At 37.5% G+C, this 27855-nt stretch overlaps 3 protein-coding genes across 4 annotated transcripts in view; 2 read left to right on the forward strand and 1 right to left on the reverse strand.

Annotated features, from left to right (window-relative positions):
• Positions 1-14482, forward strand: part of LOC126377695 (zinc finger protein on ecdysone puffs-like) — a 54455-nt gene extending 39973 nt beyond the window's left edge. Inside the window, exons 2-14 of one of the 2 annotated variants that reach the window (XM_050025481.1) lie at positions 6318-6393; positions 6620-6859; positions 8277-8354; positions 9265-9614; positions 10020-10140; positions 10213-10374; positions 10456-10785; positions 10872-11001; positions 11280-11383; positions 11461-11647; positions 11731-11847; positions 11922-12030; positions 14099-14482. In XM_050025481.1, coding sequence (XP_049881438.1) covers positions 6620-6859; positions 8277-8354; positions 9265-9614; positions 10020-10140; positions 10213-10374; positions 10456-10785; positions 10872-11001; positions 11280-11383; positions 11461-11647; positions 11731-11847; positions 11922-12030; positions 14099-14219 — 2049 coding nt within the window. In that variant the 5' untranslated portion in view covers positions 6318-6393 and the 3' untranslated portion in view covers positions 14220-14482. Of the gene's footprint in view, positions 1-6241; positions 6394-6619; positions 6860-8276; positions 8355-9264; positions 9615-10019; positions 10141-10212; positions 10375-10455; positions 10786-10871; positions 11002-11279; positions 11384-11460; positions 11648-11730; positions 11848-11921; positions 12031-14098 lie in introns of those variants that run through there. The other variant, XM_050025480.1, reaches the window with a different exon arrangement.
• Positions 14483-19717: 5235 nt separating this feature from the next.
• LOC126377859 (60S ribosomal protein L13) lies at positions 19718-22655 on the reverse strand. The gene is made up of 5 exons (XM_050025863.1): positions 22553-22655; positions 22166-22430; positions 21895-22044; positions 20629-20781; positions 19718-19862 (listed from the first exon to the last, which is right to left on the reverse strand). Exons 2-5 carry the CDS (start codon positions 22406-22408, stop codon positions 19743-19745), a joined length of 666 nt encoding a protein of 221 aa, XP_049881820.1. The 5' UTR covers positions 22409-22430; positions 22553-22655; the 3' UTR covers positions 19718-19742.
• A 934-nt stretch (positions 22656-23589) lies between these two features.
• LOC126377731 (polyadenylate-binding protein 1) lies at positions 23590-27004 on the forward strand. The gene is made up of 3 exons (XM_050025538.1): positions 23590-24110; positions 24676-25460; positions 25632-27004. The coding sequence occupies exons 1-3, from the start codon at positions 23918-23920 to the stop codon at positions 26487-26489; spliced, it is 1836 nt and encodes a 611-aa protein (XP_049881495.1). The 5' UTR covers positions 23590-23917; the 3' UTR covers positions 26490-27004.
• Positions 27005-27855: the final 851 nt, after the last annotated feature.

Raw genomic sequence — 27855 nt, forward strand, 5'->3', positions numbered from 1 at the left:
ATATTGTGTATAGTGTTCTATAAATTGTTATTTTTGTATATATTTTATTATTTCTTTAGTTTCTGTGTCATATATATACTGGACTCTTGGTAAGTCTTTTACTGTATTTTTCTTATGGATCCCGTGGGGGATCCAGACCCGGGCGGGTCTGGTCACCCACCTTATGTAAGCCACACTGTAACGATATCCCAAAATGACGAGTCTAGCGTGGATACGGGCATGGATACTGATGGCTCCATGACCGTTGACCGCAGTACGTGTAAATCTCGTAAACGTCTTGCTCGTACTTCAGTATGTAGTCACTGCAATAAGCGAAGTCGCAAACATAAACGCAAACACGGAAATACCATGATTAATAGAGATGATGAGTGCCAATGTTCTACTACTTTAGAGTCGACTGAATTTATAGCTCCTCATACAATTCCTCATAGCAGGCCTGTCGTCACCACCACTCAATCTCCTAGTCAACAACCGGAACCATCCCTAAGCAACCCTGAAAAGTCTTTAACAAATCCCATTTCAAGAGGAGAATTTGTACAATCCGATGCAGCTCCTTATATTGTTCACATTCAAAAACAGCAAACTGATCCCAAGGACAGTGTTTCACTGCATCCAGTTACTTTTGGCAAATTCCTTAAGAATCATTCTGTGCCAAGTATCATAAATGGTAGCCTGAAACGCATTGGCCGAAATCGGCTCTCTTTGTCGTTTTCAAAATACATGGATGCCAACCAATTTCTGAATAATCCAGCTTTAGTAGAGCAAAACTACAAAGTTTTCATTCCTTCCTTTTCCGTTACACGGGTTGGTATTGTACGTGGTGTGCCATCAGAGTGGTCAGATGATGAAGTCCAGGCAAACATTAATGTTCCGATTGGTTGCGGCCCAATATTAAAAATTAGAAGAATACGACGCAAAATAATTACTGAAGGTAAAGCTGAATTCAAAGCTACTGAGTCAGTGGTGGTAACTTTTGACGGACAAATTTTGCCCAAGCGCATTTTTATGTGTTATACTTCTTTACCTGTAGAGTTGTACATTTTCCCGACAATACAATGTTTTAATTGTTGCCGCTTTGGTCATGTCAAAGATAACTGTCGTGCACATTCTGGGCCAAGGTGTTACAAATGCGGTCAAGGACATTCAGGAGCAAGTTGTGCAGTGTCAGAAGAACAAGCTTATTGTTGCTTATGTAAAGGTCCTCACTTTGCAAATAGTAAAAAATGTTTAGAATTTGAAAGACAAAGGTCCATAAAAGAATCTATGGCTAAGAACTGCCTGTCGTATCTGGAAGCAGCTAAGCTTCACCCGCCTATATCTCGGTTATCGTATGCGGATGCTTTATTGTCATCTCCGAGCGTGCCACCTATGGCTTCGGCTTCTCGTAGTACCATAGAAAATGACAGTCAACCTTCCAATACCAGCAGCAGCAATAATCATTTCTCGTACAAGAAAACTGTTTTTACCGAAAGAAAATCTTTACCTAAACTCGGAGTTGGCTACGACAAGGTAGCTCACGCTGCCTTGGTTGCTGATAGGAATATGCCTGCACCCTCCAATGGATGTGCCATCATCCAAAATAATAATACATCTGAAATGTCAATCACAGATTTAATTATGGCTCTTATTAAATTATTGTCCCAATGTAATGTCAATAACAATAATGTACCGTCCAACGCTGCGTCTTTACTTGACACTTTTTCTAAAACACCATCCGTTAATGGACCAGTTGGCCATTGCACTGCAGTGGAATTGTCTAAGCATTAATGCTAGAAAAAATGAACTTGTTCATCTTGTAAATAAATATAAACCTTTTATAATAGGTTTACAGGAAACCTGGCTGAAACCTGAATATACATTTAAGATTTCAGGTTACGCTTGCCTCAGAGAAGATAGATCTGATGGTCATGACGGCGTAGCTCTACTTGTTCGTCATCCTCTTAATTTTTCTCATTTTAGTCTTCCTTCTCATAGTACCAATTTGTTTATGATTGCAGCTATTGTAAATAATATTTGTTTTGTATCTATATATATACCTAAACCTTGTTCCGCAGTCTTTCGTGAACTAGATTCTATCATATCTATTTTACCTAAGCCGTTCGTTTTACTAGGCGACTTTAATGCCCAACATCCCTCTTGGGGAAGTACTGCACCAAATGCTTATGGTCCCCATATTTTGGATCTTATAGATTCTCACAATTTATGTATATTAAATAATGGCTCTCAAACCCGTCGAACTTCTCCTGCCCAAGGTTTTAGTGCTCCGGATCTTACTATCTGCTCTCCATCTCTAGCCCCTACAATTAGCTGGAGCCCCTTATCATCTACTTACGGTAGTGATCATTATCCCATATCTCTTACATTTCCATTCCGGTTGACCCCTAGTATTAAGCGTTCTTCCTTTCTAAAACATAATCTCAGTAACGCGGATTGGGTTACTTTTAGTTCTATATTCGAAAGTAGAATTTGCTCTCTTCCCAAAATTGATCAGGACTCTGAAACACAATGTGCTGAAGCTTTTGCCAAAGCATTTATTGAAGTCGCCGATGAAATTTTCCCAATAAAAAGCAGACCCTCTGGTTACATTCCATCCCCTCCGTGGTGGGATAGTGATTGCACAGAAGCTATCAGAAGGAGAAAGGAAGCAGAAATAATATACCGTGAATTGTCTACAGATGAAAATTTTAATTCATTATCTATAATTATGAAAGAAACTAGAAAGTTATTTAAGAAAAAGAAGTATGAAAGTTGGAAGGATTTCTGCTTGGCTCTGTCTCCTGATACTCGGCCATCCCTAGTGTGGCAGAATATCAGAAGATTTAGATCTGCTTTCAAAGATACTAATTCAGGTTTCCTTCCTTCTTCTTTGGTTGATCCTTTCTTGGATCGGCTGGCGCCTCCTTTTGTGCCTCAGAATATTATATTACCGGCTATATCTCCGACTACTTTTGGTATCGGCAGTCTTTTTTCTCTTGAAGAGCTCAAGGGTGTTCTGTCACAGGTAAAAGATTCTGCCCCGGGCTGCGATGGGATCCCGTATTCCTTCTTGAGTCATTTAAATGATAAGGCCCTTTCATACTTTCTTGAACTCATCAATTCAATTCTAATCACTGGTAATATCCCATCTGCTTGGAAGATCCAAACAATAATCCCCATCCTCAAACCAAATAAAGATCCTTCTGAGGCTACCAATTACCGCCCCATTGCTTTATCTTCAGTTCTGATGAAGATTGCAGAGCATCTGGTTAAGATACGCCTTGAATGGTACATTGAAAATGGGAAGTTGCTGGGTAGCAGTCAGTTTGGTTTTAGAAGGGGTAGAAGCACGATTGACAACATTGCTATATTTGTGACTGACATTAGATTAGCTTTTACGCTTAACCATTCCGTCATAGCGGCTTTCTTAGATGTTAAGTCTGCTTATGATAGTGTTGACTTATCAATCCTTTTGTCTAAACTTAGGACTTTGAATGTCCCAAATATTCTGTCCAATTTTATTTATAATATGTTATCTGAAAGGTGTATTAATTTGCCTCTTGATAACTCTAACTCAGCCACAAGACTAGTATGGAAGGGATTACCACAGGGATCTGTATTGAGTCCTTTATTGTATAACATTTTCACCCACGATTTAGAATCCTCAATCGGGGACAGGGTAAGTATCCTTCAATTCGCTGACGATTTGTTGCTTTACTGCACAGATCGTGATATACCTGTTGCGTGTTCCTCTTTATCCTCTGCTCTCTCTGGACTTAAAACATGGCTTGATTCAAATGGCCTTGAGATAGCCCCATCTAAGAGTTCCGTTATGGTATTTACCAGAAAGAGAGCTCCTCCTCCTTTCTTTGTCTACTATGATGGCTATTCTATCCCGGTTAGGAATGAAGTTAAGTTTTTAGGTGTTGTTTTGGATACCCACTTAACAGGGAAGGCCCACTGTGATTTCATAGTAGGTAAATGTGAACGTAATCTAAATATTTTAAGATGTTTGTCAGGTGTATGGTGGGGTGCCCATCCATTTACTCTTAAGCTCTTGTATAATGCTATCATTAGAAGTGTAATAGATTATGGCTCTTTTGTACTGGCTCCTGGTAATAGCACTGCATTCGAAAAGCTGGATGTCATTCAGTCTAAAGCGTTACGGATAATCTGTGGAGCTATGAAATCTAGCCCCATTAATTGTCTTCAAATTGAATGTAATGATGCTCCTTTATTCTTACGCCGACAGTATCAATCGGATAAATTTATTTTCAGAGCCTTTCAGTTGGTAAATCATCCTCTACGGTCTAAGTTAGAACAACTGTTTGACGATGTCAACTCGACAACATATTGGGCACATAAATCGATCCCTTGTTTAGTCAAAAGTTATCAAAAGTTTATTTACTTACCTTAAAGCTCCTACTCATCAAACTGTAGTTTACCCTCTATTTTGTAGCAGCTTCGTTTCCCTAATATTAACCCCTTCCATTCATCTCAATATTGGAATAAGTAAGAATGAACCAGAGGCGAAACATTCTTTCAATTTTGTCAAGGAACGCGATTGGTCTCATTTTCACCACATTTTTACTGATGCCTCGAAACAGTGTCAAAGTGGCTGTGTTGGTGTTGGCGTTTTCCATCAACAATTTAACATAGTCCAAAAGATTAAACTTCCTGCCGAAACTTCAGTATTTACAGGAGAATGTTTTGGTCTGTTTAAAGCCGTTGATTATATTTTGACGGTCAAACTTAAAGAAACGATTATTTTCTCCGATTCACTAAGTGCTCTTCAGGCTTTGGCTAAATTTCCTTTTAAATCAAAAATAGTTTATCCCATCATTATAGAAATCAGAAAGCTTCTTCACAGGTGCCATTTATTAGGTTTTTCAATGGTGTTTGCTTGGGTTCCCAGTCACTGTGGCATTGGTGGGAATGATAAAGCTGATCATCTGGCTAAGGATGCAATAGAGTGTGGTGACATGGTGCCCTACAAAAATTATTCCCATGACTTAATGGCACTTCCTGCTTCGTTTCTCCACGATGCCTGGAAAGACGAATGGGAGAAAAGTAGTCAAAGCAAAGGCAAATTTTATGCTTTAATCCAACCTAGCTTGCTTTCTAAACCGTGGTTTTTCCGATTTAAATTTAGTAAAAGGGCTACAAGTTGTCTTATCCGTATGCGGTTAGGACACACTTGTAGCCCAGCTCAACTCGCAAAATTTGGTATAATAGACTGTGCTATATGTGACTGCGGGCTGGACGTTGCCGATGTTAACCACATATTTCTTGCTTGTCCTATAAATAACACTAATTTTTTATATCGTAATTTACTTTCTATAAATATCCCTTTACCTACTAGTATCCCTATCCTTCTTTCATATAATAACTTTGATATATATAAATTCTTATCCATATTTATCTGTATTAATGATATAAAATTATAATCCTATCTTATAATATATATCCCCATCCTCTGATCCTTCTTCTGTCGGTGGCAAATACGCAAACCGCGTCATGCCAAAAAAAAAAAAAAAAAAAATTCGGTATAAGTTCCGGTATTAAAAAGAAGAAGAAAATATAGGACAGCGACCTTTTTTGGGGAATGTAGCCTAGAAAGTCCTTCGAAATGTATGGGCGATGACGCGCAAAGGAAACCGGTTGGAGGACCTCCGTGGGCGACCGTGCGAAATCATAATTATTTTTGGTTAAATTTGCCCGGAACGTTCTTTGCGACCAGGCCAAAAACTCCCAACAAAAAGTTAAAAATATGTAAGTTAAGTGGTCCGTCCATCTATGAACCAGGTAAAAGCCAAGCCAGGTAAAGGTTTTTTGATATAAACATAACAACACGCAGCCTAAAACGTAGTAATTATTAAATATTAACGCATATTAATAGTCTTTTTAATACCGATTTTGGGTATAAATATGGTATAATAAATCTACTGAATTTTTGTGGACAACTCTACAAATTTTGCCTTTTGTTTGACGTCCGAGACCGCTGCTGCTGGCAACACACTAGTGTTGGCGAAAAATCGATAGTTTTACTATCGATAGTAAACAGCCAAAATCATCTACCCAACCGATAGGCGTATCGATAGTATCGATACTATCGATAGTTAAAAGATGAAAAACTGTCGATAGTATCGATACTATCGTTGCTTATCAATAGTATCGCCAAAAAAGAGCTATCGATACTATCGTTTTTTGGTAAACTATCGATAGTTCGATCGAAAACTATCGATAGGGCACTATCGAGCGAGCGGCAACACTACAACACACACATAATTAAGAAAAAAAAGTTCGTAAAAGCGAAGTGCTTGCGTGCGTTGTTATATGTTTAATTTACGTTGTCTTCTTATGTTATCCAAGTAAATGCCTACAGTGCAATAAAGAAGTTAAAAGACAGGTGAAAAGGTAAATACTCCTATTTTCTATGGTTTAAACTTATTCGCATATTTGTGTCGATGCCCCATAAGACGGACGCCATCTTTCTATCATCAAGATGACGAGCCGCCGGCCGTCTAAATTGCCATGCAATATCTTGACGAAGATTGTTAGAAAACAAGGATGCTAACTAAATCGGCTAAATAATGAACATCATAAAATTCTTATGTACGTTATCATGTCTCTAATCGTTTAGATGTCGTCTCGCGGTCGAGGTTATGGGGGTTATGGAGGGCGAGGCGGTAGCGGACGCGGCAACGGGTACCGAGGCTCCTACCGCGGCACCAACAATCGAGGCTCCTACGAAGGTCGTGGAGGCCGCGGCGGTGGAAGCTATTCTTCTTATAACAATGACTCCCGTTATACTACCAGCGGTGGAAATAGATACTCTTCGCGTGACCGAATTGACGAGTCGTATAAAAAATCTTATAGATCGGTGAGTTACTGAGCGTTTAATTCCATGCTTATTCGGGCCAAACAGAAAACTTGAATGTTGTGTATTGATCCAGGCATGTTATAGTAAATCAACAAAAGGATTAAACCCTGGTTGACATAATGGACTCATTATAGACTTAAATGTACAGTTTTAATTCTAAGATCTAAACATTGACTGCAAGTTGTGACTTGAGAATCTAAAGTGATTCTGAATGTACGATAATTTTATGAATGTACCTATTAAAACTATTAGCTTTATATATAATTGTGAAGTCTTCCTATAAATGTTTAATAAGACAGTCTTTAATTCTATATATATATAGAATTACATTACATTCCACACATATAGAATTATACAGGGTGGCCCAGGAGTTCACGTTCAAAATGAAAAATTTTCTACTTCAGAAATAATCATTTTGTCGCTATTCCTTTCTTAATAATTCTTTTATTTTACTTCATAACTATGGCTAAAGATATGTACCGCTAGGTGAAAAAAAGAAAAACAGTCAAATCAAAGATAAAAATAAAGTTATTGGAAGTCAAAATTGTTACAGTTGTTAAAACTTCGCCGAAGAATAATAAACACATGAGATTGTCATGGATCCTGAAAGTATTTCTAAAAACTGCTCCATTTAATAGGCTTTTACAAAGCTCCAAAAAAAGTACCCTTAATACGGGCAAAAAACTAAGTAATTAGACCTCAAATATTGCAAGACAGACAGATTTGAAGGAAAATTTGACATTCTCATACAATGTAGCTGCTTCTTTCTAACGTTGTTAAAGGTGCTCAAAGACACATTTTCAGTTAAAAATCACGCTTTTAATCGCTAACATAGCAATAATCCGAAGACAAAACTTGCAGTCACTTTTGGTATTCGTATTTTAATGAAGGTACTAGATTTCAAAGAAAAAAGTTATCCCCAAACACTGTTGGTGATTCATACTATTAGATACTAAAATAAAATCTGTCTTGAAACACCCCCATGGGTGTTCTGGTAGCTAATAAGCCCCTCTATCAAATTTTTCATTTTGAACATGAACTTCTGGGCCACCCTGTATACAAGTTTAAGAAGTGAAAGGGAAATCAAACTTAAATAACACTACAGTGCTATTATTGGCTTGGTCTTATTCAGAACCCGACCTTGGGTGAAAAAAAGATCAAATCAAATATACTTTATTGCACAGAACTAAAATTTCAACAATCAGACAAAACACATGAATACAGTACAATTTGGGCTGCCTTATTGCTCTAGAGCAATTTCTTCCAGGCAACCAACAAAAGGAAACAAACATTTACAACTTGGATGCGGGATGGTGCAACAAAAAAAAAATACCTAAAAGTAAAACTAAAGTTAATATAATAAATACTCTATACTATACGTACATATAAAAAGATGCAGATATTTATTTTTTTACAGGAAAGTTCAGCAGCTTACTCCAACAGAGATTATGGTGGTCGATCGGGATCACCTGATCGCAAAAGAATGAGGATGGAGGTCAGTATAAAGTGGTTTTATCTTTAGTTGACATGACAATCCTGGTTTTGATATCACCTACAATACACAACAACCATGAGGCATTCAAATGAACTACACTGGGAGGAAAGTAATGCAGTTTTATCAACATACCAGTTATGGAATGCATCACAATAATTCTGGTGATATGTCGGTCAGAAAAGCATGACAAAATTACCCCATTAATTGTGTGCTAAAGGACTGTAAGTGATGCAGAATTACCATAGTTAAAATACCTTAAATGGTTACATGAAGTAAGATGAATATGAGGAGTGTGTGAAATACTGATCCTATTAAGCAAAGAGTCCACATTAGCTACTGGTTTGGCTCAATTATCATGAAAGATATGATTTAAGAGATGAGGGCAATATGATAAAACATTATCAAGATCACATGGCTTGTAAAAGTCAATTCTAACCTGTAAAGAGTAAATTTCAGATATTATGCATACAGAGCAATTCAATTAACTTTTATTTACTTCTTTACTATTATAACTTGGTGCCAAAGGATACATACTTTTTTTCTACCATTCAGAAAGAGAATATACCCTTAAGTGGTTGATCCTTCACTTACTCTTCCTGTAACCTGCGTTACCAAACTTACAAATATGAGTTGTCCTTGGAGGGAATATCATTCAACTTAGTCCATAGCAACATACAGAAACCTGGCAAATTGGAGGAACCTATAAGTTGTTTCTATTCATGCAACATTTTCTGTAAATCATTGGTATCTTTAAAAGGAAAAAGTCTGTACATCAGATTTTGAGACAATTACGCTTGCTGTACTTGAAAAGAAAGGAAAGCGATTTATTTGGCCTTATTTATAATTTTAACCATTTTATGCAATTTGATTTGTAAAGCACTATGGAAGAACGAAAAAGAATTATGTACAGGGTTCCTCGAGCGATAGACGTAGCCATGATGGCGGTGGCCACTATGGCAGCTCTTATGGCGGTAGACAAGACGGGTACAGCAGCGAGAGAAGATCGTTCGGTGGCGAAGATAGAAGACGATCGCCGAACCGAGAAAGCTACCGCAAGCCGAGCGGTATGGGCCCGCCACGAGAGCCACCTCGCAGCTCAGTGCGGCCGCGCGCGCCTCGTCGTTCATTCAGAGGCCGCACGATGCGCTCGCGTGCTTCGTACAGAGGCGCGCCACGCTCACGGGGCACCTTTTCTTCTAGGCGATTTGGCGAAAGATCGCTTGGTTACACCCGTGCGTTCAGGTCTATCAAAGGCCGAAGGTAATTGACATGTAGAGTAACATTACACTTAGTTTCATACAAGATTGACGCCATATATCGAACAATATCGTTGAAAGGTCGACAAATGATTGTTATGTTGATGTGCTGCACATCTGTAAGCATTGGATGACAAAATATTTATTGCCAGAGAGAATGACTGACATTAAGAATTGAATACAATGTGAAACTTAGGGGACTATATTTAATGAGGAACTTTGTTAACAAGGTCAGTGCGTACCAGAAAAGATAGTAATTTGGAAAATAGATCAACAGAAGATGCAAGTGTTAAATAGCTAACAAGACAAAGACAAAAGACATTGATAATTTTTATTATTAGGAAATTGTAGTACATTATTATTTATCTACAAATGCTGCTCATTACTCATATCTTTTTTATATAAACAGCCCGGTGAAATCCAAAGATGAGGAAGAAGAGGAAGCTTCTTCCACTGAAGAAGATTGGGATGCTGATGAAAAAGAGGAAATTGTTGAGGAGAAAAAGGAAACAAAGATCAAATCTCCGAAGGTTAGCCCTTGTTTCGAATAACTATACTTTTCCAATGTGTTGATGCCAATAATAATGATTAAATTATAACAGCCAACTGAAGCCGAAGGTTCAGAAGGTGAAGCGGCTGAAGCTGGAGAGGACACCGACAAGGAGCCGGATGCGGCGTCCGATGCGCCGCCGCCGCCGCCGCGTACCCGAGCTTACGTGCACTTGTCGTGCGTGCACTGCAAGGAAAAATGTGCCACTTTTGCGGTTAGTCTATTAGTCGAATGTTGTTGTTAATTGTAGTTATTTTAGACCATTCAAAATGTAATTTATTACAATTAATTGCAGGGATACGCCAAACATCTGATGTCGAATAAGCACCGCTTGGCTATGAGTGGCGTGGCGCGGCGGCATAAGGCCCAGTTGCTGCGCATGCGCGTGGCTCAGCGCGGTGCTCAGCGCGAGCTGGAGGCTGGCGCCGGCGCCGAGCTGGCGCAGCGCACCACGTTCTGCCTCGTGTGTCGCCTCAACCACCGCACCACGCGCCACGCACACAACCTCACCGACACGCACCGCGCCATGAAGCGCTTCCTTATGCCTTTCTGCCGTATTTGTCGCATCACCTTCCGCTCGCCAATGATGTATGAGCACCACATCTGTTCCTTGGACCATCTAAAGGTAATTATACCGATATATAGGTCACACTACCATCGTTTTGGCTTGGAAACAATGATATTAATAATTTTCCATTTCGTTAATTTCAGCGTAAAGCAAGTCAATCTACACGTCGGGCTAGTCCCAAGATTGCCGAACCTGAAGAAGGAAGCGGCGACGAAGGAATGGATGTGGATTTGGATAACTTCATGACCCTGGACTCTGTTGGTGATGTAGATGGTTAGTGTTTAGATCTTTAGAACATTAGCTGTAGAATAAAGAATAATACTATGTATGGAATGGACACTTGGTATCGGTGCCGAGCTATATAACCTCACCCCTCCGGTGGGTATGACTTTATGACTGTAAGCCGTTCAGGAGTAAGGGAGCGCGCGTGGACTGTCTGGCACTTACGCGGGGTGGCGGCACATGGTAAGAATTGGTTTTGTATGCAGTGACCGGGGTATGAAACTAAATAGCGTAATTTAACGATTAATACTTTGTTATTGTTATAATAGAAGTCGAAGATGACGACTCCGGTGGCGAGAAGAAAGACGAAGCAACTACAAAAAATGTTAAGGTGGAAATAAACATCGGAAGTGAGCATATTAAGAAAATGGAGGTAATGGCTTTATTTTATACACTTATAAATAAAATGTTACTTTGAACCTGCCTGCTCACGTGGCGTAACCATCGCAGGTGTGGTGGTGCGAGCTGTGCAGGCTGTACCTGCCGCGCGCGGACTCGGGCAGCTCGGAGGAGGCGGAAGCGCTACGCCGCCACTGCCGCCTGCGCATACACCTGAGCCGCTACGTGCAGCACCGCGACACGCGCACGCTGCGCAAACAAGCGGAGCGCATACACCGCCAGCTACACCAACAGAAAGGTATGCTTCTGTTCTAGACTCAATCTCGACTACGCCAAGGCTTTTCCACTATATATATTTACAAATCTGAATACATTTTTTAGAGGAAGAAAAGGAACCTGCTGAAGAAGCTGCTAGTGACATAAAAGAAGAGAAACCAGACTCACCAGAAGAGGGTAAGAAGAAACTAGAGAACGGCACTGACGCGGCCAACGCCTCCGGTATGTGCACAATCATAAATCCAGTGTTTCGTTAAATTTTAAGTTTATAATAATGTTGATTTCTAATGGCACAGGAAGCGAAGACAAGTTATGGGCAGATGTTGACAAAGATTTGGGCGAGTTTCTGAGTGAAGTAGATCCTCCAGGCAATGAAGGCAGTGATGATGAAGAAGACCTTGGCAGGTAATATTTATTACGCAAATAGAATGGGAGTTTTACAAACAGCAAGCATAATACCAATTGGCTACTTGACAGTTGTAACAATATATTATGAAATATGGTAGTTTATCATTTGATAATATTTATAAAATAAGAGTGCGATTTTTATCATTGTATTACAAGACTCGAAACATGGGCGGCCATGATTAAGCTTCGTGGGACATCACATTTCATTTCTAGTTTCTTTGTTTCTTAAAATGTGACGTCACTGGTGTGCGTCAAGCTAGCGGCCTCAAAAAAAAAATGGGCACGAAAAAATAATTTGACCATACCAAAAAATAGTACTCTTATTGAAAAAAATAGTACCTGTTGTAAAAAAATAGTACCATCACGGTTCTGGATTTATAGCCTTGCTTTATTGCACTTGCTAGCTTGACGGTGAGCGAAATTGGCGAGAGTTAACGACAAGGTCTTTCGCTTTGATTTAAACGCCAAAAAATAGTACCGAAATAGTACTCACCCCCTGCAAAATACCGAAATGAGTACTTCAACGGTTCCAAAGTTATAAAGGCAGTTCTTTGATCCCGCTGGCTTGACGTTTTGAAAATACCTATTATCTGGGGAACGCTTGCACACTTCAGTATGTAACTAATATCAATAAACTCGTATGAAATAGTACTTCCTACCATCATAATTTTGATCCGATTCTCTTTGTAGAAATATGTTAAAAAATCATCATAACCTATGCCATACATTTATTGTTGATACAGTCACGTAGACAATTACATAACCTCACAATTTCTTCGTAAGTATTGCCCTCGCCAGTATTGCCATTTTGGAGGTCTACCCTACCATTTCTTTGCACTTCAGAGTGTTGCTATTACAAAAAATTGCTATTGCATACACCCATATGCAATAATTTTAATAGAAAATGGCTGCATAGGTCTAGTTCTTATTGAAAATAATCTGTGATTTTAATACATCATGATACATTTTTAATCTACTGTTTTATTTTATAATTTATACCTTCATGTTCAATTTGTTACGGATCGAAGTGTTTGTTAATAAACAATTTGCAGTATTTGTAGAATAACTCAAAGAGTTTCAACAATGATATTACTTTCATCTGACAACCCTGGCACTTCACCAATTTTTACCCAAAAATGGGGAAAAAAACTAAAATCTGACAACATTCTTCTTGAGCATGTGTAATAATTTTGTTCGCGACTGTACCTGTCTTGATAAATGTATGACATAGGTTATGATGATTTTTTTACATATTTCCACAAAGAGAATCGGATCAAAATTATGATGGTAGGAAGTACTATTTCATACGAGTTTATTGACATTAGTTACATACTGAAGTATGCAAGCGTTCCCCAGATAATAGGTATTTTCTAAACGTCAAGCCAGCGGGATCAAAGAACTGCCTTTATAACTTTGGAACCGTTGAAGTACTCATTTCGGTATTTTGCAGGGGGTGAGTACTATTTCGGTACTATTTTTTGGCGTTTAAATCAAAGCGAAAGACCTTGTCGTTAACTCTCGCCAAATTTCGCTCACCGACAAGCTAGCAAGTGCAATAAAACATGGCTATAAATCCAGAACCGTGATGGTACTAATTTTTTTACAACAGGTACGATTTTTTTCAATAAGAGTACTATTTTTTTGTATGGTCAAATTATTTTTTCGTGCCCATTTTTTTTTTGAGGCCGCTAGCTTGACGCACACCGTCACTGGGCAAAATATCACGTAAGCTTTTTCGAGAAAATAAAATATTTTTAGAGGTATAAAATAAGCGTAATTTTTAAAATACTACCCGAAAATTGTCAAGTAGCCAATTTGATTGCGTTGATGGTCAAACCGGGTTTTCACTATACAAGAACTCGAGCCGAGTGCGCTCGGATAACTGCCCGGTTCACACTGATTGGGTGACGATGTCAGAGTGTGCACTGATCCAGTGTTTACACGCTACGAGCAGCGACCGCGCATTCGGGCCTCTGCTTCAATCATAAACTTTTTTTTAAAGAAAGTATAATATGGTTTAAGATTGAATAGGTGATTTGGATAATACATTAAGTTTTATTTCCAGATATGATAAATTCCGTAAGAGCGATAAGAAAGCCAAAAATGGCGAAGGAGAAGAGGCTGAACCCAGTGCTACAGAAACTGTCACTGAAAAAAAGAACAATGAAGTAAACACACCTGCTTAAGTAAGATACATTAGCAGGGTGAAGCTAGCTCTAATTATTAGGTTACACTTACGTACGATCATGGGCATTTAACATACAAGTTATGCTTCTGACCATAATATGTAGCAACTATAATTCATAAATATTCACTACATAGTATTAGGGACTACTTACTTTTAAATTAATACATTATGAAGTATGTTAATAATAATTTAATTATAGTCTTACTTACCTTGATGGGTATCAAGTCTTGTATGTATTCAAATAAATTGTAATTACAGAAAGGTCTTTGATTTTTGTATAATAATATAATTTTACCCAGCTGTATACTCGCAATTTATCTTAAATTGACAGCAGTCCTACCACACTAGTGGTGCGAGTCTGCCATGGCAAGTAGTAATGGTATTTAAGTTCTTGTTCTACGACGAAAAAACCAGACTCGTTCAAACCATTTTCAGTGGAAGTTGGGGTGGAAATGCACATTATATTGTAAAAGACAGACTGACGAATCCTTAAGGGTTCCGTTTTTTACCATTTACGGAATCCTAAAAACGTACTTTTGTATGCAATATTTTACGAAAACACGTAATAAAATTGCAGCCTAACACTACAATATGTACATTGCCGGTAAAGTGGCTATGGGATGTGAGAAGCAGGTAGAGGTATCGTAGGTAAAGTTATGTTTGCAGTAGTAGTGGGGTTGAACCGGGTGTGCGTCAAGCTAGCGGCCTCAAAAAAAAAAATGGCACGAAAAAATAATTTGACCATACCAAAAAATAGTACTCTTATTGAAAAAAATAGTACCTGTTGTAAAAAAATAAGTACCATCACGGTTCTGGATTTATAGCCATGTTTTATTGCACTTGCTAGCTTGACGGTGAGCGAAATTTGGCGAGAGTTAACGACAAGGTCTTTCGCTTTGATTTAAACGCCAAAAAATAGTACCGAAATAGTACTCACCCCCGGCAAAATACCGAAATGAGTACTTCAACGGTTCCAAAGTTATAAAGGCAGTTCTTTGATCCCGCTGGCTTGACGTTTTGAAAATACCTATTATCTAGGGAACGCTTGCATACTTCAGTTTGTAACTAATGTCAATAAACTCGTATGAAATAGTACTCCCTACCATCATAATTTGGACCTGATTCTCTTTGTAGAAATATGTCAAAAAGTCATTATAACCTATGTCATACATTTATCAAGACAGGTACCGTCGCGAACAAAATTATTACACATGCTCAAGAAGAATGTTGTCAGATTTTAGTATTTTTTTCCCCATTTTTGGGTAAAAATTGGTGAAGTGCCAGGGTTGTCAGATGAAAGTAATATCATTGTTGAAACTCTTTGAGTTATTGTACAAATACTGCAAATTGTTTATTAACAAACACTTCGATCCGTAACAAATTGAACATGAAGGTATAAATTATAAAATAAAACAGTAGATTAAAAATTTATTATGATGTATTAAAATCACAGATTGTTTTCAATAAGAACTAGACCCATGCAGCCATTTTCTATTAAAATTATTGCATATGGGTGTATGCATTAGCAATTTTTTGTAATAGCAACACTCTGAAGTGCAAAGAAATGGTAGGGTAGACCTCCAAAATGGCAATACTGGCGATGGCAATACTTACGAATAAATTGTGAGGTTATGTAATTGTCTACGTGACTGTATCAACAACAAATGTATGGCATAGGTTATGATGATTTTTTTACATATTTCCACAAAGAGAATCGGATCAAAATTATGATGGTAGGAAGTACTATTTCATACGAGTTTATTGACATTAGTTACATACTGAAGTATGCAAGCGTTCCCCAGATAATAGGTATTTTCTAAACGTCAAGCCAGCGGGATCAAAGAACTGCCTTATAACTTTGGAACCGTTGAAGTACTCATTTCGGTATTTTGCAGGGGGTGAGTACTATTTCGGTACTAATTATTGGCGTTTAAATCAAAGCGAAAGACCTTGTCGTTAACTCTCGCCAAATTTCGCTCACCGTCAAGCTAGCAAGTGCAATAAAACATGGCTATAAATCCAGAACCGTGATGGTACTAATTTTTTACAACAGGTACTATTTTTTTCAATAAGAGTACTATTTTTTGGTATGGTCAAATTATTTTTTCGTGCCCATTTTTTTTTGAGGCCGCTAGCTTGACGCACACTGAACCGGCGACAGCGATTCTCATACAAAATGGGCGATAAGGCCTTTCCAACCTTTCTTCTATTCCGTGTTTAAAACTATTGACACATATTCTTCAATTTATTCACTATCGATAGTATTGTTTTAATAAAATAACATAACAGTAGTGTCCCCATGCTGGGCATACCTTAGGACAGGGGTAGCCCACTTGACTAGATTCACCTTGAGGCTCACGATATATTTACTACCACTAACGAAACCATGTGCGATCATCCCACGATCTACCAATTCTTGAAACCTTAAATGAAACAGCATAATTCAGTACTCAAGTCATGTAGTATTCCTTATTTTATAGAACAGTAGCTTGGGGATTCTTATTCGTGGTCATCGTAGGTATTTCTATTTTTGCCTTACCACAATCGACTGTGACTTACAATCGCGATCAACCGGTTGGCTACCCCTGCTTTAGGGCATTATCACACTACCTCTGATTCTACTCCAATAAGAGTCAGTCAAAATGATGGATCCACAGTGACCATAGTACTATTTGTGTGTGTTTGGGGCTTTAGAAGTTTCCATACTACAACCATCTATCCCGCTTTCACTAAAAGCATAGAATAAGGCATAATAACTATGTATAGAACGGCAACTCTCCGCTCCCCACCAGTGTCTGAGCTAGGTTTATCTCACCCGCCTTCAAACATAGTTTAGACTTGGATAGTATGGCGCCAGACTTGACACACAGATGCGCGTGTACGTTAACGTCAATGTGTGGTGTTCGTGTAAAACGAGGTTGTTTGTATGAAGTGTCCACAGTGTGCTAGAAGTAATGTTTTTATGAACCCGGCGTTTAATTCCTATTTCTGAATTATCCGTATCATATGGTTTCCATGTTAGAAAATTTCCTACTTAGTTTTTTTTCATATTCTGAATTTTCCGAATTATAAGATTTCCACATAGTTCATTTTTACAAATTCATATTTTTCCATATTAGGTATTATAAATGGGCCAGTACAATAAGCAAAATAATAAATAAGCAATATTTAGGTTGTCAATAAAAACTTCATGCGCAATAAGGAGAACAGAGGAAGGAAGTGATTATGATTATTTTAATGTCAAATCAATCAATGTCATATCCATTATCTATTTGTAAATTGTTTTATTGCATTACAATTTTGCAATATTAATAGTTTGATTAAACGATAAATGATGGCTTCTACGAGTTCTGGGGAAGTTGGGCTAGATTTTGTGGAAATCGGCAAGCGAGGTAAGAAGAAGTTACTGAGGGCCGGCTACCAGTATTACTTACAAACAAAAAATAAAAACGGGAGTTCTATTTGGCGTTGTGCAAATAAAGTTCGACGTTGTAATGCTAGTGTGACATTAAATTTTGAATTGAATTCAGTATTACGAGAAAGTAGTCATACTTGTAAACCGGACTACTTTAAAAACAAAATATCACAAGCCCTAAATTCTTGCAAGAATCGTTGTCGCACGGATTGGAAGTCAGTGTCTAAAATATTCGAGGAGTGCGTGGAGGGACTTGACAGTGACTCAGACTCCAGCAATAATGCCGAGGTACCGCCGTTTTCCTCCGTTAAAGATGCGTTGTATTCAGCACGAAAAGATGTTTATAATGTTTCTAAATGTACATTTAAGAAGATTGACGAAGTAGAAATCCCTGATATCTTAAAGAAGAATTTTCTTTTATATGAAGGTGAAGGAGAACATAAAATTTTTATATTTGGAAAACGGAAATGTCTAAAATTATTAAAAAAGGCAAATTTATTTTTAGCGGATGGAACCTTTAAGAGTGTGCCTGCGCCTTTTGAACAATTATTTACAGTTCACATTGATACCGGAAGTTCTCGGGAGCTGACATCTATCATACCAATATTTTTTTGCTTATTGCCGAACAAAAAAGAGTGTACCTATGAAGAAGTATTTCGCATTCTGAAAGAAAATTTTAATGTCTCAATATCTCATTTTAAAAGTGACTGGGAAACGGCAATAATTAATGCCGTTAAAAAAGTTTTTCCGGGTGTACGTGTAAAGGGATGTTTTTATCATTTCTCCAAAGCGATTTGGAGAAATGCAGAAAAATGTAACATGCTGATAGATAAACAACACAGAAAGATCGTTAGACTGACTTCTAACTTAGCCTTGATGCCAGCCGAATACATACCCGAAGGATGGTTATGTATTTTAAACAAAGCATCCGATGACACTCCAACAGAAAAGTTTATAGAGTATTTCAATAAAAATTGGATGTCTAAAGTCTGCATGAACATGTGGTGTTGTACAAATGAGCGCCACAGAACAACCAACGCTCTCGAGGGCTGGCACTTTCGTTTAAACAAAAAGATAGGAAAGAGCAATCTTTTCGAATATATTCATTTTCTAAAAAAGGAAGCAGATTTTTTTGCAAAGAAAGTGAAGAAGGGACAAGTTTATGTAATTGAAAAAAACAGACGATCGAAATATATAATAAAAGATTCGAAAATTGAAATAGTATTTTATGCAACAGTTGTATAAGAAGGGTCAAAAAATGCGAGTGGCGTGAGTTGCGATGTGAGCCTTGGCGAACATCGCAATAAGAGACGCCACGAGCATTTTTTGACCTAGTTATACAACGTTGCATACAATACTTTTTCTACGACGACGTAATTTTAAACGAAACACAAAAATTTTCCAATTTATTTTCCAACGCGCGGGAAAATGGCGGCAAATGTATACTTTTTTTTTATAGTATATCTATGGCACCAAACAAAGTAAAGGTGCCAGTTTCCAGGTCAAAAAAAAAAAAACAACAACAATGCTTTTTTGGCGACATTATAGTACAGTTACACTTTGTAAACAATGCTTTTATAGGCCATAGAGCGTACACTTTTTCAAAGAGTTTAATTATGTATGTACTTATATTAGACTTTTTGGTTATTTAAATGCCAGATTAAAGTAGAGGAGTAGAAAAAATATATTGAAGACTTGTTAAAGGGAAAAATAACACCTGGACAATGCTTAAAAAAGTTATGCTGGTTTAAGTGATTGATTATATTTTATTTTACGCATTCTTTCCGTTGCGCATATTGTTAAGTTAAAAATAAAGAAAAATGTTTTGTTGTGTTTACTGTCGTAATTATTATTTATTCTAACTGTACTTTTCGGAAAAATAAGAACTTGTATAATTCATAATTGATAAAATAGAGAATTCGGAATATTCGGAATATGTAAAATCTATAACTAGGACTACACAGATTGGGTATAATAAAGAATTGGACAAATATATAATTTGGCCAATTCGGAATTAGGACCCCAACGCCGAGAGGGTTTTTATATGGCGTATCTGAGGTGTGATTAAATAAAAGAGCTGATCTATTTGTAAATATTAATTTCAATTCACTTCTTAGCCTTAGGCTCCTTCACTGCTGTGGGTGCCTTAGTGACATCATCTGGGTTTTCAGCAGCATCTTTCAATCTCTTTGCTCGGATGCCAACAAGCTTAGCAATGGAACGAGCCTGAAAATAATATTTTTATATAGTGACAATATGCAACATGTGCTCAGCAGTGGGGCACATATAGGCTGTTTATTATCCGGTTTTTACAGACTGCCTGCCTGTCTGACCTTCCAATCCGTGAAGGGAAACCCAGCCCAATACAGGTTTGATCACATACCTCCACAAAAGCATTTCTCGGGAATATGGGTTTTCTCACGATGTTTTCCTTCACCGCTGAGCATGTGATAATAATTTATGTTCCAAACATGAATTCGAAAACAAATTCGACAATCATTGGTTTAGATGTGTGCTGGATTTGAACCTGTAACCTCAAAGTGAGAGGCAAGCACTCTACCAACTAGGCTACCATGTCTCAAATAATTACAAATTAAAGACACTAATTATCTAATCTGATCCCACTGCTGGGCCCTTCCTCTGTACTGTAATTAATTAAGTAAAGCCAAAAATGAGCAATTTCACTTCACTGGTGACTTTTACTTAACCCCTAATAATTCAGTAACTCATTTAATTCATTTGTGCTGATTGTAAGACTTGGGGTAGCAGGTTTAAGCAATGGGTTAGTGTGAATTTTACACACATGAACATATTCCCTAATATAAATATAGGGCATAGTCACAATCCCAATGTTGGTTTTTAGTGCATGTAGTTAAGATATGCTCCAATTCACCAAAGAAGTACAAGTTTTACTGACCAACTAAAATTATGCTAAGCCTGCCAGAATCAGCATAAATTGGTAAGATTTGTTTGATTATGATTGTATACTTACTCCTCGGAGGTATTGATAAGCCTTGAAGTCTTTCTCTTCATCAGTGATAGCACGGGCAATGGATTTGGGTGCTGGCTGCTGGACAGGCATGAGTGGACCACGGAGCTGTGTGGCCAATTTGCGTTCTTCCTCATTGGCTTCACCCTTCAGGACCTAAAATCAAACAGAATAATAACTTATACCTCCTTGAACAACTTGTCAAACACAGCTTAAACTAGAAGTCTGAAACTAGGGGAGTAGTTTGTTTTTATATGACAGTTGTCTTTATCAGTAATAGTAGCAAGTAACTAACCAAAACAAAAATATAATTCTTTTATATTTTTTTAATTAGTATTTGTGATAACTTTAATATGTCTGTTCTCACTAGTTTGACTCATTATTTTGATTGATGATCTAGTGAGAATATTTTTTCTATTTGTATGACAGAGTATCTAGGCAGCATAATAACGAATGACTCAAGATGTACTTTAGACGTTAAAACCAGAATAGCAATGGCAAAACAAGCTTTCCATAACAAAGGGTGCATATTCAAGGCTAGGATTGCCAAATTTATCAGAAAAAGATGTGTCAAAACCTTCGTATGGAGTATAGCCCTCTATGGATGTGAAACTTGGACACTGACACAGAAGGACAGAGAGAGACTCGAGGCCTTTGAAATGTGGTGTTGGAGGAGGATGGAAAGAATAATTTGGACAGAAAGGGTTACAAATGAGGAAGTGCTAGTAAGAGTAAGGGAAAAGAGACAAATACTGAGAATTATTGAGGACAGAAGAGGCAAGATGATTGGACACCTAATAAGACACGACGAATTCATTAAAAACATCATAGAAGGAAAGCTAGAAGGAAAGAGAGGAAGGGGAAGACCAAGAAGAGCTTACGTGGAACAGATTAAAGAAAAGGTTAACGTCGTGTCTTATAGGGAAGTCAAGGAATTGGCCTTTGATAGACTGGAATGGAAAATGCTACACCGACAAGAGCGTGGCTCTTAAATTGATGATGATGACAGAGTCAAAAAACCTGCACATGGTAGCTGAAGTCCAAACTGCAATTCAAATACATTAAGTAGAACTGGTGACTTTTTAATTCACAGTAGATTGACAATATAAATATCCCTTATTTTAAATAATAATTTCTTTTAAATTTTAATACAAAGTATAACTCTACAGGTAACTATCTAGCCTTTAATTATTTACGTGATAATGCCCCTATTAATAGCACATAGGCAGACTGCCTGGTATTCTAGTTTTATGACATGATAAAATTTACCTTCTTGCCCTTGGGGAAGAGAATGAGTCTGGCACGATACTCCTTCAGTCTCTGAACATTGGTCTGCAGGGATTCGACAGACTTGTTGCGGCGGCGAGGGTCCACAGCAATACCAACCGTTCTAGCAAATGCAGGGTTAAGACCAGCTGCCTAGAAGAACAAGCATACTTTGTCACTCAATACATTTGATATAAAATAACTTGTTTGCAAACAATACTTGTTTCCACAGTCACAAAACCAGAATTATTTTATAATATATTATTAAATTTACCCTTATCTCTCGCAGAGTGAAACCACGACCAGCGCGAACCTTAGTGTGATAGCGGATAGTGGGGCAACGAACAACCGGGCGCAGGGGTCCAGCGGCTGGTCGTGGTGCTATAGCCTTAGCTTTCTTGATTCTGTTCTGCTTTCTGCGGTGTCTTCTAGCAGGTTGATTAAACCATGTCTTCACAAATCTTTGCCAATCCTTATGGAAATGGCCATTGGGTATCATATTATTACCCTTACCCATGTTTGTATAACCACAACTTCACCTATAACACAAAAATATATTAATGAACACCTAGGTCAATGACAGCACATTCTGATAAATAAAATTTTCACAGAAAATATCTAAGGATATCGCTGTAAAATAAGGATTTTCTGAAAAACTAACCGGTGGCTACAACAAGCAAGACAAAAAGAATGACGTTTATGAATGAAGATGTCAAAAAGTTCAAAAACATGAATGTTGCCATAAAAGAAATGGCGAATTTTGGCTGGATACCATGGTGTATGGAAGAAATGAACTAATAACTAACTGGAAACTGGAGCTCGCACAATGAAAACAGCATACATGATCTCTACATGACATTATTTTAAATAATATTATAAATAATATTATTTTATTATAACAAATAATTTATTTATTCGTAGCATGACATAGAGCAACCGGACTTCCTCTATGAACCCGATGCGTCGAGCGAGATTTAGCTAGCAGCAATAGCAGCGTATTAAAATATCTGGTAGGTGAGCCCACGATTTCACCATACGGTTTACATTACATCTACAACCGACGCAATCTACCCTGTCTTTTGAATACAATGAATAAATTAAATTCCCATTGATACCCATTTATTTATCCCCTGCCCTCAATACCTAACCTAGTCCCTACCGATGTTTTTTAATAACGGGACTTCTTAGGCTACATTCCCTAAAATAATATATATGGCGCTGTACAGATTTAACTTGATAATTACCTATTTTTTCCTTACTCGAGTGCATAATAATTCTAAACATAATGTAATGGCAGAGGCATATTATATAAAAAAAATATAGTTGCTAGATATTTGGATCAGATATGTATAGAATTATATCGCCAACTATTACATTGCTTCTCTTTATTTTGATTATAATAATAATGGGTGGAAGATGATTTATAATCAAGGACAAAGATAAAAAACGTATTTGTCTGTTATCCATGAAATGAGAAAGGTTTTCTGAAAATACCGAGATAACAGTTATTCTACTCTATATTCTAAATAGCTATAGAAACGGATGATGGGTCAGCTGTGGCATGATATCCAACAAAACGGATTCTGAATAGGACTCTTTATATATTTTAGACATTTGGATTTCGAACTGATCAATAGTCTCTGGTTTGCAAACGCGTGCATTCTAGTCTATGACAATCGCCATTTTGCTTTTTTGTCTTCCTCAAACGTCACCTTTCCCTTTGGTGAGCAAGGTGTGTTCACGTGAGGTTGTGTGTTCCCTCGGATATAGGTCACACAATCCTCAGAATTTCGTGAAATATTCTTGTTAAAATATAAAAAAAAATCATAAAATACACAAAAATCCAAAAAAATAGCAAAATAATAAAATTAAACGGGAATCACTCGATTTTAAGTTAGTGTACGTAAGCGTGCAACGTGGTCTAAGGAATGCGATAGTCATTGTAAAGAGAAAGTGAAGTTACTCTTTGCTAAAGAATAAGTAAAGTTAATGTTTTACATAAAGCTATCACAGTGAAAGTTTTAAAATGAATCCTGGTCCACCAAATTACCCCATGGCTTCGCTGTATGTCGGAGACTTGCACTCCGATATTACTGAAGCCATGTTGTTTGAAAAATTTTCAACCGCTGGCCCGGTTCTATCTATTCGCGTTTGTCGCGACATGATCACACGCAGATCTCTTGGCTACGCTTATGTGAATTTTCAGCAGCCTGCGGATGGTAAGTAACCTCAATTTTTTTTACTATTTAAATGGTATTTATTTCAAGGTCATATTCGCTAGCTTGCTGGTCTCCATTTGTAGCAATATGAACGAGATAGTGATGTTGCACACAACTGTATCATCTATCACAATCGCAGTCAAATACATATGTTATTTCTATGACAATAAGGACTAAAATACCATACAAGCATAAAATGCTATTATGTGTAACTGATTGTACCTACCTCATTATTGTTGCAACTTGCAGTATGTTGCAACACTTATTTCACTTGGAATGTTAATGTTCAAGGTCTTAGTTACGTTACTTTCTAAATTATTAATTGTAACATTAAAAAAAACTTGTTACTTCCTTGTTGTAATGGTGAAGCTATTAGGTTTACCTACATGTAACAATAATCACTAATTATTGTTATGTGTAGGTAAACCTACAATAGTGGATTTCAATAGTCATGAGATTTACTTACTGATTTATTTCTCTTCCACTATGTTTTGTAATGTTTGCATTATACATGTGAACTGACCATGTTTGCTTAAAATTACAAAATTGTATCCTTTTGTTTTAGCTGAAAGGGCTTTGGACACTATGAATTTTGACATGATCAAAGGAAGACCTATTAGAATCATGTGGTCCCAACGTGATCCTTCCCTGCGCAAGTCTGGCGTGGGAAACGTTTTCATTAAAAACCTTGACAAAACCATTGACAACAAGGCTATGTATGACACATTCTCTGCTTTTGGCAACATTCTTAGCTGTAAAGTGGCTCAAGATGAAACTGGAGCATCCAAGGGTTATGGATTTGTCCACTTTGAAACTGAAGAAGCTGCCAATAAGTCCATTGAAAAGGTGAATGGAATGTTGCTGAATGGTAAAAAAGTCTATGTGGGCAGATTCATTCCTCGTAAGGAACGTGAAAAGGAGCTCGGAGAGAGGGCTAAGCTGTTCACCAATGTGTATGTGAAGAACTTTGGTGAAGATTTCTCTGATGAAAATTTGAGGGAGATGTTTGAAAAATATGGCAGAATCACCAGCCATAAAGTTATGTACAAGGAGGATGGAGCCTCTAGAGGTTTTGGATTTGTGGCATTTGAAGATCCTGATGCAGCTGAAAGAGCTTGCATGGAGCTTAATGGGAAAGAGCTTGTGGAAGGTAAACCACTTTATGTGGGACGTGCTCAGAAAAAAGCTGAACGTCAAAAGGAATTAAAACGCAAATTTGAACAACTGAAATCTGAACGTTTAACTCGTTACCAAGGAGTAAATCTGTATGTGAAGAATTTAGATGATACTATTGATGATGAGAGGCTTCGTAAAGAGTTCGCTCCATTTGGAACTATTACTTCTGCAAAGGTACCATTACTTGTAATTTATTAATGAAACAATTGGTTATTATCCAACTTGATTCTTCTGATTACATTATATTACATTTATTAAAAATAACTCTTGATTCTTAAGTTTCAAATACTGAATGTAAATTCTTCTGTATTAGTAACAAATAACTAAAGTTGATTTTTGTTTTAGGTAATGTTAGAGGATGGTCGCAGCAAGGGTTTCGGGTTTGTCTGTTTTTCATCTCCAGAAGAAGCCACCAAGGCAGTTACTGAAATGAATGGCCGTATTGTTGGAACTAAACCATTATATGTAGCCTTGGCTCAACGTAAAGAAGACCGTAAAGCTCATTTGACATCGCAATACATGCAACGCATGGCTAGCATGCGTATGCAACAAATGGGTCAAATATTCCAACCAGGAGGTGCAGGTGGGTACTTTGTGCCAACCATTCCTCCAGCACAACGTTTCTATGGGCCAGCACAGATGACTCAAATAAGACCGTCTCCACGTTGGACTGCACAGCCACCAGTCAGGCCCAGCACCCAGACTGCAGCTTCAGGCTACCCAAATATGCAGGCACCTTTCCGCCCTGCTCCAAGGGGTCCCGCCCAGGCCGCGCTGCGCACGTCACTTGGGGCTAGACCTATCACAGGACAACAAGGAGTAGCAACTGCAGCCTCTATTCGTGCACCTCTCGTCACCCAGAGCGGGCGCCCAGCAGGATACAAGTATACTTCTAACATGCGTAATCCACCTGCTCCACAGCCAGCTGTTCATATACAAGGGCAGGAGCCTTTGACAGCCACTATGTTGGCTGCAGCACCTCTTCAAGAACAGAAACAAATGCTTGGAGAACGTCTGTTCCCCTTGATTCAGAGAATGCACCCAGATTTGGCAGGCAAAATAACTGGTATGCTTCTCGAAATTGACAATTCGGAGCTACTTCACATGTTAGAGCATGGAGAGTCTCTTAAGGCTAAAGTGGATGAAGCTGTTGCTGTTTTGCAAGCTCACCAGGCTAAACAGCAAGCTACAAAGAAAGAGTAAATTTTGTAACTTAGCGGGCTAATTTAACATCTTGTGCAGCTTAAATTTTACAAGAGCAAATATACTATTAATGTTCTTGTATCTATCATGTACTTTGAACATCTTTTACTATATTAATGGTCCCGCATAAAAAAAAATAAAAATTGAAAAAAAATAAAAAGCTGGATTGCACCTTTCAAACTTGTGCAACTTTTATTGTGGTTATTGAGAGTGCATTTCCGCAAACAAAAATAATGCAACTGTCAACATTTCTATAGAGTCTTAACACAAGGCTCTTTTGACTTTTTACATTGACTAGAAGTTTGGTTTAAGTTTTCGTCATTTAAAATATTGTCTTATTTCTCAGAAAATGGAGTTGGCTTTTTGTTCTTGCAATACTTTTACTTTTCTTTTCCTTGATCAGTCTTACATTGGATATTTGTCTACCTTGGATTGTAAACTTGGTCGCCGATGTAACTGGTTTTGAATATTTGTATTTGTTACATTACATATATTCTGTGAACTATTCACAATAATTAATGTGTTTTATTTTTGTATCCTAAACAAAACGGGGAACCGCGGGTATCGTCGAAGTTGTTAGACATCTCTTGGTGTCCCTTATCCTGGCACTGCCACCATATCGGATCAGGACTCTGACTACACAGAAAAATTTACGAAATTTGTCGCCAAATATCAGAATTTGTCGGTCTGCCGCACTATGGATCGAAAAATGGCTTTCATAGCCATAGAGATAAGTGGCGGTTTTTTTGCTGTATATAGCTTCTATTACATATTACTATATAGGGAAATGATACCCGATTTGATTCTATGCAAAAGCGGATGAATTATATTTTTTTTACGAAAAATTTGTATGTTTTTTTGGCATACATAACTCATATATTTAACGGTTTGAGATGCAGTTTTTCTTTTTTAAATCGGAAAAATAAAAAATATGTATTTTTTTATTAGAAACGGTTTCTATCAAGTAACAGGTATTTAACAACATTATAAGACATAATGGCATCACGCCTGTATTCCTGATGGAGTAAGCAGAGATTTAAGTAAAGGTGAAGGTTAGGTTGTTAGAGCATAGTAGTACCCAAAGAATGTTTTTATATTTTTAAATATTTTTTTATTTATAATATACAAAACAATAAAAAACATTGGTAGAGGTTTATTTTATTTATTGGTAATTTTAAATAAAGGGAAGATACAAAATAATCATAATAATATTTTAACCATATTCAAAGTTTGGTTGCGTGACCGTCAAATGACTATATATCTACTAATATCTACCTCAAACATAGATGTCGAAGATTGGGTATACTTAAACCTCTGCCTAGTCCATCAGGAATACAGGCGTGATGCCATTATGTGTTAGGTACTT

This window comes from Pectinophora gossypiella, chromosome 2, assembly GCF_024362695.1.
Source record: "Pectinophora gossypiella chromosome 2, ilPecGoss1.1, whole genome shotgun sequence".
Classification (NCBI taxonomy): Eukaryota; Metazoa; Arthropoda; class Insecta; order Lepidoptera; family Gelechiidae; genus Pectinophora; species Pectinophora gossypiella.